Consider the following 15,501-nt stretch of genomic DNA (forward strand, 5'->3'; position numbering starts at 1 on the left):
TGACCTGCAGTTATTTGGCAACCATTTGGAAAACAGTCTTTAAAGACAATTTGACTTCACTTTTTTATTGTGTTAAATCCTATTGTACCAATAGACTTCAGGAGGTTTTGGAATGAAGAAAGTTTTCTCAAAGAGTGGATGCTCCACAAACCAAGTGTAAAATCTTGTGATCCATAACGCTGGAGTTTCCTCCAGGAATACTGACTGTGTGTGTGTGTATCAGTGTAAACTTTTGTATACCACATGCTCTTACACAACAAGCACTTGAGAAGCGCTGTACTGTGCACTGAACGCTGTGTGCTGCTCAGTCTCTATAACCTTGGCTTCAGTGACACACCCCTCTCCCCCAGCATGCATTTCCAGCGTGTTACTAAGCACAATTCACCCATGGAAACAGAGACACTTGATTGGAGTGCACTCTCCCGCTAAAAGCTTTATTCTCTTTCCCTTTATATTTAGAATGTGTAGCGTGGAGTGGAAAATGTACAAACCATTATTGGTTTCTGGATCAGGTCACACAATCAGAGAGCATGGCTCCCAATTGTAATTCCATGGGTGGCGAGCTGGGTTTCTCTCTCATTACAGCAGCAACGTGTGGGGGCTGCACTACAAAAACAAGCATACAAGACCTTTTACCCACACACCATTCATAAGATTGTGTGTGTGCATGTATAGGCTGGTGAATATGTGTGTGTGTTTGTTTGTTTGTTTGTGAGTTTGTATCACAGGTATACACCCACATACTTTTAAAAGCCACGGGATAAACTCTGCTACCCTTTAATTTAGGGCTCAGCCAGCATGACGTAGGTTTCACCCGATAATTGAACAATCGAGCACTTGATCTCAGGTGGGCAACAAATGGTGAGGGGGCTGTGGATGCCTGCTTCCTGGGGGAGGGAGTGTGTCAGGGAGCATAATGCTGAGGGATTTAGATGGGGAAGTCAGTGATGATGCGTGAGCACAGAAAGCAAGTGCCTAACCCTCTGCCCTGCAGTTTGCACAATAAGCAGAGGTGGAAGGTAACTCAGTGCATTTACCCGTGAGTTGTGAGGGAGAGTAAGCGGAGCATGAGGAGACTTCATCATTTCCTAGACCATATTTCATAAGTTAATAATTCACTTTTACAAAAACAATATTTGATGGTTGCAACTAACAGTTTCTTCACTGCATATGCAAAATCTGCCCATCTACATTTAAAACATTAATAATGTAATAAAACCTTATAAGGTGATATTTGTTTAAATGAGGGCTCTCACTTTCTTTTTTAAATCTTAAAAGTTTTGACACATTTCTAACAACTAGGAATGAGCCCTTCTTTAAAGTGCTCTATCAATATGTAGGCTATGAAGGACATAGATGACCATGATAAAACACTCACAATACATCATGGCAGCAAGTACAGTATCTTACATGTGTTTGAAATATATAGGTTTGACATGAACTATCTAACAAAAAAGTCTAAAAATCAGAACAGGCTTGTGACCAGGTTAGGTATAAAAGGTGAGTATCAGTCCATCAATCTCCAGCTGCTGCAGTGAAACATTTTATTGGCCCAAAATAACTGGAGCTGTTGGGTGGCACATGGAAACATGGTGGGAAAAACTGGCTACAAAGGCATTGATACAACATGCTATCTAATTGAAAAGCATTATGAAGCCAAATGTGCTGAGCCACATATTGAAGGAGCTGACGACTGAGCAGCTTCAATTAGTTCAGGGTTGCGTTCCGATAATCCAAAAATCAGCTCCTAAATTCTAACCCTATCTCCTATTCCTTGACCTCTGAGTGAAACGTCACGGGGTTAAGGGATAGTGGATAGGAGAATTCAAAAGGATTTAGGAGAAGAGACTGCGGTACTTTAGAGAATCCGAATGCACTTTCACTATCCAACGTGTTTATGATGCGCCAGCGGACGTCATGAATGTGCGTCTGCTGCTGTGGGGAAACTATGGAAACTACAGTTTTTTATACAGCGGACTACAACATGGATGTTTAATAAGAAGGTGGGACTACTGTGAACTCATCTAGAGACTCTGCACCGTGCTCTGATGCTGTTGCTTTATGCTTTATGAACGTGGACAACAGAGAAACATATTCTTCATGACCAAAGTTGGAATTGAAATAAAAAAGGAAAGTGAAACTTATGCTCGTCACCCTCTCCCTCCGGTCCACATGAATACAAATGATCCCAATACGTATGAACTATGAAAAAATCTTAAAAATAAATACAAATGTACTATTTATTATAAACGTTAGTCCTTAACATCTATCACTGTGTGTATCACCATTCAAACATCTTTTAAAAGTTGAACAAACTCCACACAGCTCAGTAAAGACTGTGAAATGTTGACTTTATTTGATCATTTCAGTAAAAACTAACGTTCATATTTCTCTTTGATTATAATACTGATGAACGTTCAAAACAAAGCACTTTGGCAACTTACCACATACGTTTTAAAATGCTTAATAAGCACCGTAACTTTCATGATATAATTTCTCGGTCATAATCGGTTGTTTCCGTGAACGGCCGACTGTTGAGTGACGGCAAATGCTGCGGCTGCAATGCATTGTGGGGCAGCATTTTCTCCTCTCCTTTCCTCAAGGGAGGTCCTTTCATTTAGAGAATTGGAACGGCACTTATCATGGCTGCCACTGAGGGACTTTCGGGTCATTTCACTCCGTTAGGAAGGTTCCTAAGCTAAATGGACTATTGGAATGCAACCCAGGAGTCCCTGCAGGAAACATATGCTTCCTCTAGCATATGGCATCAAGTCAGCTGTATCCCGTGGAGTTAATTGACCAAAGCAGTGGCACCCAACAAGCCATTTCTAATATAACTGCGTTGGTTGAACTGCTTGGATATACATTTAATGTGAGATGGAGAGAGGGAGGGCTCCGGTGGGGGGGGGGGGGGGGGGGGGGGGGGGGGGGGCACAGGGAGCGAGGAAGTAAGGGTCCCATGACGCCCACAGCTCCACAATGACATCACCAGGTCTAAAAAGAAGCGCAAGAGGGAGCTGGGAGGCACCCCACTTATTAGATTTCCTCGCAAGGTCCTGTTCACAAGTGAGGGTGCTGCTGCGCCTCTGTGAGGGAGCCTGTGATGTGCGCAGGAGGAGCGGCTGTATCTTTGCATCCTGATGAAGTTCTGAAAATACAAAGAACCACGGAAAGAGGAAACATCTCCTGAGACTCACACACAGAAGCTGCTCTTTGGGAATAGACTCACTGCTGAACAAACAACGCGTTTTGACTTCATATCTGGCTTCACGCGCAAAGCTGGAGAGACTGAGGTTAACTCTGTGCTTTCTCTTATTCGATTGACTCGAAACGCTGCCATCGCATGGAAACATTTGTATATTTTTATTAACAAATCCGTATAAATATTGCACTGTACATTTATTTCACTTTATCTAAACCTCTCCGTGATCGCCGTACAGATGAGACTCCTAATCAAACGCGCGTCTCCAAACGAGGACGCACGGAGATCGAACAGGGATTATTTTCTCTCGTCTGGTCCCTTGTTGTCACTTCGTTATAAATGACACCAAATTACATTATTAAAAAAAATACGATCTTAAAAACGGTAAAAGATTAAAGCATTAAACTTCGTGTGCTATAGAAGTTTTAGTTTTCGGGCTTTGTTTATACTTTGGAAAGGTTGGGGGTTGGTGAACAGCAGTCAGCGTCACGAAAAATACCTCCGTTTTTGGGGGGGTTAAAAACTGCTCGACATAGTGGCAAATCTCGTATTCATTTAAAGCAGTGGTCCGTGTCCTGACGCATTGCCCAGGACTGTTTTGTATGCTTAAAATGGACCTGGCTGAGCTGCCGTGGAGGATGCAAGGGAGCTATCGTTTGGACACTGCTCAGGGACAAAACGAGAGAAACTGAGGTAAATATTATATAAATGATACTTTTACTATTATCACAAATATTACAAAAAATGTAACACGTATTTTACGCACAAACAATGTAAGATAATATTTTTAAAGAGTATGAGAACCCTTAAAAGTGACATAGAATTTGAAAATAAATTGTATTCAGTGGGCAAACATGTGTTTTTGTCTAAAAGGACTATTTGAAAGCTAATCCCAGCATGGCATTGGTTCCGGAGAACGGCTGCTCCATGGAGCTGAGCGGCTGGAACAGCAGCGTGAGCGGTGCCGGAGCCTCCGTGCCCTGCAACCAGAGCATCCTGAAGCCCGCCCCTTACTCCCCTGAAGCCACAGCGGTATTCGCCACCGCCATCACCCTAATGGTCGTCTTCACTATCGTGGGCAACATCATGGTCATCATCGCGGTGCTGACCAGCCGGTCCCTCCGAGGACCCCAGAATCTGTTCCTAGTGTCACTGGCTGCTGCAGACATTTTAGTGGCCACACTTATCATTCCCTTTTCTCTGGCCAATGAACTGCTTGGCTATTGGTACTTCAAGTCACTGTGGTGTGAGATCTACTTGGCACTGGATGTGTTGTTCTGCACCTCCTCCATTGTTCACCTGTGTGCCATCTCCCTGGACCGCTATCTGTCCATCTCCAGGGTCACATACGGGCGCCAGCGCACCCCCAAGCGCATCAAAGCCGCTATTGTGGTGGTGTGGCTCATCTCTGCCATCATCTCCTTTCCTCCCCTGCTGTCACTGAACAAACGTGAGGCAGGAGAGGAGGGGACTGAGAGAGGACCCCAGTGCCAGCTAAATGATGAGCGCTGGTACATCCTTTACTCAACCATTGGCTCCTTCTTTGCTCCATGCCTCATCATGATCCTGGTCTATGTAAGAATCTACCAAATTGCCAAACAGAGAACACGTTGCCCCCCGGGAGAGCCCAGGAAGGATGGGGTCGGCTGTGCCACACCAGGTCAGACTCCACGACATATCCAGGCCAACGGGAAGGATGATGAAGAAAGCACACCGCCTTCATCCAACAAAACCTCTCGTGCCAGACCCCCCACCCTCGCCATCACCCCGTCCCCCTCCTCAGGAGACACTCAAACCCCCCTAAATCCCACTTCCAATAATCTCCTGCAACCTCCATCCCCTTCTCTAGCCATGACCCCTGTCACAACCTCCCTTGAGACCTCTCCTCGTGGCCCCTTAACTCCCCCCTCTGTGCCCGCCTCTGCCAACACTAAAGAGAAGGGGAAGAAGGGCAAGAAGCAGGCAGGGAAAAAAGCTGACAATAACAATGGTGACAGCTCGAGCACAGAGAGCGACATGGAGCACAGCCATGGAGGAGGCCGAGGCAGCGCCAGCATGCCAGGGTCCCCTGCAGGAGGGGGGGTCCACTCCCCGGCCTCAGTCATACGCTACCGGGAAATGATGGCAACTTCAAAAGGGGCTCGGCTGGTCCCGGGGAGGAAGTCAAAGACAGAGAACAACCCTGGAGCAGCGAGGCGTAAAGCCATGGTCAACAGAGAGAAACGCTTCACCTTTGTTTTGGCAGTGGTCATAGGTGTCTTTGTGGTGTGCTGGTTCCCCTTCTTCTTCTCCTATTCTCTGCAGGCAGTTTGCCCAGAGACGTGTGCCATCCCTGATCCACTGTTCACATTTTTCTTCTGGATCGGTTACTGCAACTCCTCACTTAATCCAGTTATATATACCATTTTCAACAAAGACTTCAGAAAGGCCTTCAAAAAGATATTGTGCAGTGGCACCAAGGGTACGTTCTTTTAGCATACATAATGTATCAGCTGTACATGACCTAGACACAAAAAATGCTACTTCTGAGGCATCATAAATCAATCACTTACATGTTTTCAGAACACTCAAAGGGCTGTTCCCAGCATAGGAATCAGAACTGAGAGCCACTCTTTTACAGCCACAGTGTGTGCAAACAGGCAACTTGGACTGTGAAATCCCAGCTTGCAGCAGATACGCACAAATATTTCATGGTGTGGGATGAAAACAGGACATGGAACAGAGGCAGCACTAGATACTTAACTGCTTCGCACTTCAGTATTGCTGATAAGATTTTGATTAAAAAGTTTAATCTCCAGATCACATTGAATAATGGAGTACACTGGGACACAGGGTGCTGCAGAATAAGAAATGTACACACTCTATAAAACTGTCAGAGGGAAGCATGAAACCCGTTGAGAATGAACTCCTGAATGAGAATATAGACAGTTTAATGTGTAATATATATTGTTTTGTCGTTATTAAATACTCCAGGACTAATGGAGAAAGGAAGCAAATATAAAGAAGGAAAAGTGACCTTTGAGTTCTGTGAGCCTCAGGCCATTTCTTTATCAATACTGAGCACAAGGAGCACACAAGGTTAGTGGTGATTTATTACGTCTGTAGTCTTAACTTGCCCAGCTGCAAGGCAAACATGTGTTCCTCGATTTTGATCTAAAGGCGCAACAAGAGAAGGTTTCTGAAGACTTCAAATATGATAGCACAGACAATGACACCCTTTCAAACTGAACTTGTGGGTTTTCATGAGGAAAGCCTGCACGTCAGACACCTAGCTGCTGGCTTGGTGTGGGTCCTAATGGACACTCAGGTTGTTAGTAATGACACTCTTGACTTTCCCCTTTCATGACGTGCAGAACAAGATAAAGTGTAGGGGATTTTTCAAGAAAAACATGTGTATGTTATTGAGATGTAAGAGTAGGGCTGTATGACCCTCCTCATCCTCTTAGCTTGTTGTTTCCTGCTTTTCATCTTGATCTAGGCTGATCACAACAATAGACTGGATCAAGCAATTCTTCTAATGAACACAATGAGATACAATCAAACTGCTTTTAGCCTCTTGAAAGTGCTTCTGACGTTTTTCCTAGTATCTAACTGGAGGTGCCTCTGGAGAAGACATATAGGAATTTGATTCCTATTATTCAACATTACTTTAGAAAAACCTGATTAAGCAGGGAGACATTTACATTCACTGTAAAGGACATAGAATGCAATTATGTATGTGTAATGTAACCACTAATCACGCCTACATGTTTTATTCTGAGAACCATTTGGCTGAGTCACTCTTTACAAACGCCTCTGGCACATCAGCTGCAGTGGACCTCTACATGGCACATTTGGGTTTATAGCTGAGAGGCAAGAGCATGAATGGTGCATTTATTTGTTCTCACCATGGGACTGAGGCTCTGTCAGCTTTCATGATAAAAAAAAAAAATGTATCTGTGACTGTGAACAACACACAGGCTTATTGACTCAATGGGACAAGGGCTGTCAGCAGCAACACTTCAATGTACTGATTGTCTAATACTGCTGACCTGTATGAGTGTGTGTGTGTGTGTGTGTGTGTGTGTGTGTGTGTGTGTGTGTGTGTGTGTGTGTGTGTGTGTGCGCGCGTGTGTGTGTGTGTGTGTGTGTGTGTGTGTGTGTGTGTGTGTGTGTGTGTGTATGCTTGTTCATTTTTCGTTTTCTTTCTGTAGAGAGTGACAGTGCCTCTCCTGGCTGCTACTACTGTAATATTAGTAAAAATAGAGACCAGATGTCCTGGTGACGCCATCACTTTGTGAATGTTTCTACTTGATTAACAGATCAGTACTTAGCCATGTTGAGAAAGTCTTATCGAACTGAAAGTCAGTGTTTATCAGTGATATGGAGTACATGGCTGTTAGTAATCACTCCCAAGGGACCAAAGAGCCTTATAGGTCACCAGCCTGACTCTGTGATATCCGGCTCTGTGTTGCTTTAAAAAAGTATTCCTTTATATTTAGTGTCTGTGTGATGGGACACAAAGATTGAAGAAACTGTATAATTTATTTCAAAGTATTTTGTGTTTTCTGTCTGTTACCTATTTATTGTTCTGTTACTGTGCTTTTATTCTGAAAGTGAAACTGCTATCAAAGAGCAAGAACACTGTACAGATTTGTAATATCACGAAAAAGAACTAAATTGATTCATGCCTTTGAGCTCTTGCTTTGTGGGGATTGAGCTATATTTTAGCTTGGGTTGTATGTATTTGTGTTGAATTGAAGGAAGTTGAACTTCGAGTTATGTGCATAATGCAGAATCTACAATGCAATGTTTGTCATTGTTTCATGTGGTGATAGTAAAATGTTAAATCAAAGATACAAGCACACTCATGAATGTACAATTAATCATGCATACTGCAGCAGGAAATCTCTTTTAAAAGTATTCATCAAAAAGTGCTTGAATATGAAAATATCATTAGCAACCGTAGACATTTTCAGTTTGATGATTTGCAGAATTTGTGCAGGACATTAATGCTACTATCAATAACATACACAGCTGCTTGGAGATCCAAATATCTGATAAAACAAAATGGAGGAAAGTGAGGGCTCCATGCACTTATACAACTGTTCCCTGCCTTCATCCGAAACGCTTAGTTTCTCTCCAGAAATACGACAACTATAGCAACCCTTTTGTAACAAAAATAGGCACAGAAGCCATGAATTCATGGCCGCTTCGAATAAATATGAGTTGCAATGCTGCTCAAACCTTCCAACCATGGCTTTATGTGGTGAAACTTCTGCTTTGTTTGATTTTGAAAAGTATGAATTATTGCTTAAAGGTGACAGATGCAGTAATCTGCCTCATGATCACCATCCCTCCCCTGAAACCGCCTGTATTGTCTCTTATTGCGTTTGGATCAAATAACATGGTCTGAGCTTTACAATCTTCTATCCCCCATCTGTCATCATCCCTCTCCAGTTTGGAAATAAAGCTACTTGAAAAAGCATGAGTAATTTCCTGGTTTGTTTATTTCATATACCTTCACATGATACAACCCCAGGGATGAGGGTTTGATTTCAGGAACACAATTACTGATTACTTGTTTCATAATGGGAGTTTTCACCGAATGCTTTTTTCTTGCATTCATGTTGAACTGAGAAGCAATTCCCAGCCATGATGAAAAAACCCTGAACAGCAACATAAGTTCAGAAAGTAGTGCTTAACATTTTGGACTGATGGCCGTTCAAGATGTCATTGGAAAATCTCCTGTCTCAGTGGGACATGAGAAGTAGGCTGCAGCAGTGATGTAGCTCTCTGCCAACAAACACAGAGGAAGTCTTTAAGGACTTGGAGCATGTTGCCAAAAATGACATATGCACGCACACAACAACACACACATTATTTGTGTCATTATGCACCAAGTGTCACATACTGTATTCAAGTCATGAAACATGCTCGACACACACATACTCACATACAGTTGTAGTGACAGCTTGTTATATTTGAGGTCAGCAAGCTTACGGTGAATTGTAATTGATTTATGCTGATGGGCAGTTTGGGGATTTCTAAGCACTGAATCAAGCCTGGCTGGCCTGCTTTTCCTTCACCCACATATATTTCCACTCAATGAAGAGACCCACAACTGAAGTGATGCCTTACCGTAACCTCCATACAGTTTCATTTCCATATTCATGGCTGTTCTTTGGTTTGAGGTGCACAAGGAGGTGAACAGATAACTTATTATAGCCGAGCATAGAGAGCCGTGATGTGTATGTTTACAGTGTTGTATATCCAGACAGACGCAGTGTCTCTAAGCTGCTTATTCTCCAGTCTCAGCTGGAATATAAAGCAGGCCTGATTGGTGGCAGTGGACCCTCCGGAGAGTAGATGGAGAGCGTCCAACTTACATAAAAAACAGCAAATTCTCATTGGCCTCCTATTCCTACGTGATAGTAGCCTTGAGGATAAGGACAATGCTTATGCAAGCTCCTGTAGAAGGAGGGATGTTCATGCCAACACCTACCCACAAATAAAGAAACAAAGACAGATATATTCAATCTCATTTTGAAAATGATGATGGATATAGCATTCCACGGTATGAATATGTGTTTGCATGGCGTTCCAGTGCAGATTTTCCATTTTCAATCTTCTGCACGTTATAATGCCAGAAGGATTGCTTAACTCTGTAATGTGGCTGCTGAAAACATCCAAGAGACAGGATGAATTATGAGGGACGGAGCACACACAGGCTCTCTCACTATTGCACTTTCTCTTTGTGAAATCTGTGATAGAAACGCAATTTTCAGGGGCACAGGCAGTTATGATTAGAATCACTGTAGGAGTCTGTGGCTGTTTAACAGAGTGGTATTCAATAGTGGTGTGTGAGTGTGTGTGTGTGTGTGTGTGTGTGTGTGTGTGTGTGTGTGTGTGTGTGTGTGTGTGTGTGTGTGTGTGTGTGTGTGTGTCTGTGTGTGTGTGTGTGTGTGTGTGTGTGTGTGTGGTGTGTGTGTGTGTGTGTGGTGTGTGTGTGTGTGGCGGTGTGTGTGGGGGGGTGTGGGTGTGTGTGTGTGTGTGTGTGTGTGTGTGTGTGTGTGTGTGTGTGGGGCGGTGGTGTGTGGGGGGGGTGTGGGGGGGTGTGGGTGGTGTGTGTGTGTGTGTGTGTGTGTGTGTGTGGGGGCGGTGTGTGTGGGGGGGGGTGTGGGGGGGGTGTGTGTGTGTGTGTGTGTGTGTGTGTGTGTGTGTGTGTGTGTGTGTGTGTGTGTGTGTGGTGTGTGTGTGTGTGTGTGTGTGTGTGCGGACCAAATTAAGCCATAAGCCTTGAAAGTGAGAAAACAAAGACTTAGTTAAAGGGGTTTTATTTGGCTTGTATTTGTCAATTGCCTATTTACATCTGCTTTAGCTGTTTAGCTATTACCATGGCAAAACCTGCTTTTATTGGGGTCAGAAAAATACAACATTAACAAAAATGTTCACACTGACAACACAATGTAAATATTACATATCTACCGTACTGACCACATCTTGGTTGGTTCATTTAAATGTATGCCTTGAACATATACATTTGCTGCCTATGTAAATGTTATTGGATATTTATCCTATTTACTATTGTATTTATTTCCAACCCACAACAGTCTTATCTTTATTTTTTTAACTTTTACGTGACAGATTTCACAATTTATTTCTCCCAGCTTTAAGTAATAATGTATAATAGTTAAATCACTTCAGGTGCCCTTAAAGTGATAAATAAAGTTGTATTTACTTGAACTAAATATAGCAACAGTATATCACTATTGCCTCAATACAATCATTCTGCATCAAATCTAATACAGTATGTATTTGTGTGAATACAAAACATTAGATTGAAAAATCATCTATCAAAACATTGAACAACATCTTAATGAACACCCAAATCTGTCCAAAAATATTTCTAGAAGAAATGTTGTTTTACTAGTTTGTGTTATAAAGTAGGGCAGACTGTTCCAGTTCATAATTTTTCTTGCATCAGTGGTTGGTTAAGCTAATGTATTGTGTAAAGTTTTGAAGTTAGAGAATGTCCTCACAAGTATGGAAACACAGCAAATGTGGTTGTGTTAGTTTAAATAAACCAGATAGAAACACACAAAATGCAAGTTCCCTCATTGACAAACAACATATACGTGTCAAAAATAATATGGTTTATAGGTGGAAGTGTGATGATTTTCATGACAATATTCTTGTGTGGCTCACCATTGAATTAGGAATGAGCCTCATTTTAGCTTTCCCTGTGGACACAATTACTTTCATGTTTTTCACGGGTATAAACACTGATGCATTATTGTGCCTCCTGGTGTTGATAAAGAAAAGAATGAAGAGGCCAAATTGTCCCATTATTATCATGGGCCGCATCAGGCTCTGCTGTTATAACTCTATTAGTGCTATGTTTCCTAGAAAAATGGAAGCCTAGCCAGAACTATGATGAGAATCCAAATCGAGCTGAATCATCTGATTGAAAAGTATGTGCGCAGGCTGTGAAATGGAAATAAAAAATCTGCAACTGATGTGTTGACGGATCAACGCGCAATAAAATAGAATACTGGTGCAGTTGTGTGTGACTTTCAAGCGAGGTTTCCGAATATGAAGAGGGGAGAAAGACTGTGTCTTTATTTAGCCTGGCCATCAAGTAAAGGTCACAAAGTTCTTTTTGACACACAGTTATGCACGTATTCACATACCCTCACACATGCGCAGACACTGAGGAAAAACACAAACAAACACACAAGAGGAAAAAACTGAAGCCCAAAAATAGAGCAACAGATGACTAACACTAAACTGCACAAACAGTGACACATTATGAGTGTCAGCACACACACAGACACACATATACTGCATGTGTTCACAAATGCTGCTTGCGTGCACACATACACACACTCACCAATGCAGACAGCAACAAAACAAAAAGTAAAATAAGATTAAAGATGATTAACCCTATCCCTCCCTTTCATTATTAGCTCCAGCATTAGATCCCTACTGTAAAATTCATTTATGGATCCACAGTAATCACTGAAAAATCTATATTTTTTCAAAGTTTTTACTCAAACCTATTTAGAGTGCACTGGGCGTGTATATGAGGATGTGGCTGACTATATGAGCAAGAGAAGGAGGAACTTAAATGAAAATGTTAAAAGAAGCATGTTTATCGGTCCTGGGAGAGGGGTCCCTTCCATCATTTTTCCCTATTATAGTTTTTGAGAGGGGTGGGGAATGCACATTTCAAAGCGAGGGTTGAAATTGACAGAGAGTGGTGTGTGCTGCTTTGGGCCACATAAATGAAACTGACTTGACTTTATTGGCACAGTTTCCATAACAAATAATCACAAGACACATTTTCTTCAATATAGTGGGTCATTAGGGTTCCCACATCTTTGACAAAATGCTGCAACGATTTCCACTGATGTGTGCACTCTGGGTCTCCTACACGTACCAGGTGATTGATGTATCATTTTATTTCAATGCAAATCTGAAAGTGTCGTTCAATTTACACCTAAATTAAGTTTGAAAATCACTTTTCCTGGATGGCTATGCTATATTCACAAAAAACACTTGCTTATGCAAGTGTTTTTTGTGAATATAGCATAGCATGTTTTACCTTCAATGTATGAACTCTATGTGAACTTTATACGTGTTTCCTTTTAGGAGTTTTGTGTTCCTGGCTAGTTCCTGGTTAGCACTTTTGGATTACTTTTAGCAATCAAAGGTGCTTTACAAATAACATTTATTATATTTATTAACAGTGATTGGAGTTTCAGGATCATCCCAAACCAAATATTTATGTTTTTACCTTGCGGTTTTTGTGTGGGATTAAAAAACTAAATATATTTAGTGAGAATATATATAGTTGATTGTTGGTTTTTGCTCACATCAACAAGTAAGAAATTAAGCATAAAACTATTTTGTAAATGAGGGCGCTGACCTTAGTTTCCCACATCCCACTGTTCCTCCTCCCTTTTGAAGCTAACAGCCTTTCTTCATCAGTGTGGATGGAGGGCTCCATGTGACTAACAGGAGGAGAGCTTCCAGTAGAGCAAAGAGAAAGAGGCATTTATTTCTTATCACATTCTCAACATTCAAACCTTGTTTAGCTTAGGAATCCTTCTTTCAAAGCTTTTAACTGTTTTATATTAATATGCTCAAGAAGTAGGCCAGCAGGCAAACAACTCTCAAAACGACATGATACTTTTTTTACCTCTCTTATGAGATTCAAAGGTCTTCAGTGTTGTCTTTTTGACCCATAAAGCACTCACAGCAATTAGATTGATATTGATGTCTACATATATACATTTGCAATATTTTTAGATTGCCCAATAAAGGTTATTAATAGCAACGTTCTGTAATTTTGTCAGGGTTTGAGTTTTTGTGTATCTAGTTTTGGGGTTATTTTGCTGTTCTGTCCTCCCTGTCGTTAGTTTCCCTGGTGTGTCTGATTGTGTTTACCTGTTGCCCTTGTGTTTCTCCTCCCCTGCCCTGCTGTTTCTCATCTCGTGATTACCCCTCCCTGTATATATTTAGTCTCTTCCTGTGTTCAGTGTTGGTTCATTATTTTGTCGTTCATATCTCCCTTCCTGTGGTCACAGTCCCTTTTTGTTTGGATGCTACCTCGTGCCTTGTACCTGTTCGTGGATTCTTGTTTTTCAGCTTTTTGTGAATAAAGCTCGCATTTTGTTCCATTTTAAAACCAGCCGCGTAGCTGTAGGTGGGCCTGCTTGTCTGGCCCACCCACAGCCAATCAGCGTGTCACAGCTGGAAGCATATTTCTCAGTTTTGTGTAAAACATGAGGCTAGCAAACAACATGTTTCAGCATTGGCAAAAGTAGAAGGCTATAAGCAATGCCACCAGTCAAGGGAAATATTATTAACCAGCTTAACAGGGATGCTGCTAATCGATCATTTATAGAACGAAATCGAGAACACATAAAAGTTGTGATAGACCTCGTTTTATTTTGCGCCAAGCAAGACATACCTTTGCGGGGGCACCGCGAAAATGCGGAGGCATTGAACAGGGGGAATTTTTTGGAGTTATTCAAATTAATTTGTACTTATGACCCCGACATAAAAATGTGCCTGGACGAACTACCGAAGAATGGTAAACTCATGAGCCCTGACAAACAAAATGAGTTGTTGGAAATAGCTGCATCTCTACTCATCCGAAAAATAAAAGGTGAATTATATGATCAGCCGGATATATATTGTGCTATTCTCGCAGATGAATGTAAAGACCTCTCCAAGTGAGAACTGGTGGCTGTCTGTGTTCGATACCTACACAAAGGAGTGTTGAAGGAGAGGGCTGTGGGTTTTGTAGAGACAGGGGACATAACTGCAAATGTAATATCAGAAAAGATTTTACAAGTACTGGAGGCACTAGAGCTTGATCCCGCATTATGTGTTGGATTTAGTTTCGATGGAGCATCAGTGATGTCCGGCAAAAGAGGTGGGGTTCAAGTAATTCTGAAGCAAACGTTCCCCCACGCTGTTTATGTGCACTGTAACTCGCACAGTCTCAACCTTGTGCTTTGCGCAGCATCCAAGGCATCACCCAGCGTCGCAACCTTTTTTGATATTTTGAACTCCTTACATAGTTTAATGACTGGGTCACATAGACATGCAAAGTTTATAGACATACAGAAACAGCTCCGCCCACATAAACCAGCGCTAGAGCTTGAGAGGGGCTCCGACACGCGATGGAGTTCCAGGTCTGGTTCAGTCAATAAGGTTTTGAGTCTTTTTGATGCAATATTAGAAACGCTTGCCGAATTTTCTGAGAGCACTGGTCAGACGAAAATTGAGGCTGACTCTCGCTTACAACAAATCCAGAACAAGACATTTGTATTTCTTCTCGTAACATTTAATATGTTGTTTGAAATGAGTGACTTCGCCACGAAGGGCCTGCAATCCGCCACTATCTATAACAGATTGCATACATCTAATCGAGGGACTTAAGGAGAGCTTCACTGCATGCAGGGATAGGCTAATTCCAAAAATGACTTGGACAAAGTAATGAAACTGACGGAGGATTTGATGTTGAAATACGACATTATGAACTGGGACGTCACTGCCTCCCGAAAGAGGAAGATGCCAGCCAGGTTGGGTGACTCTCATGTGGAATCGACAATGGGCAAAGCGACCGCTGTGAGGGACAACTCTGATTTAAGAAGATTATATAATGACATCTTGGACAGGCAGATAATGGAGCTAGACACTCGTTTCCAAGCAGACTCATATGGGCTGATGAAAGCCGCAGCGGCCTGCATCCCCAGTTCCGAGACATTTGGCGAGATGGCAGCAATACAGTCACCCAGTGCCCA

At 42.2% G+C, this 15,501-nt stretch overlaps 1 protein-coding gene across 1 annotated transcript; it reads left to right on the plus strand.

Moving 5' to 3' along the window:
* Positions 1-2,960: 2,960 nt before the first annotated feature.
* Positions 2,961-8,667, plus strand: adra2b (adrenoceptor alpha 2B). The gene is made up of 2 exons (XM_034238007.1): positions 2,961-3,895; positions 4,076-8,667. The coding sequence occupies exon 2, from the start codon at positions 4,100-4,102 to the stop codon at positions 5,675-5,677; it is 1,578 nt and encodes a 525-aa protein (XP_034093898.1). The 5' UTR covers positions 2,961-3,895; positions 4,076-4,099; the 3' UTR covers positions 5,678-8,667.
* The last annotated feature ends 6,834 nt before the right edge of the window (positions 8,668-15,501 follow it).

The sequence above is a fragment of the Gymnodraco acuticeps genome, unplaced genomic scaffold, assembly GCF_902827175.1.
Source record: "Gymnodraco acuticeps unplaced genomic scaffold, fGymAcu1.1, whole genome shotgun sequence".
In the NCBI taxonomy this organism is placed as follows: domain Eukaryota; kingdom Metazoa; phylum Chordata; class Actinopteri; order Perciformes; family Bathydraconidae; genus Gymnodraco; species Gymnodraco acuticeps.

Coding starts and splice junctions, on each gene's coding strand:
- adra2b (XM_034238007.1), top strand. CDS start 4,100: ATGGCATTGGTTCCGGAGAACGGCTGCTCCATGGAGCTGAGCGGCTGG.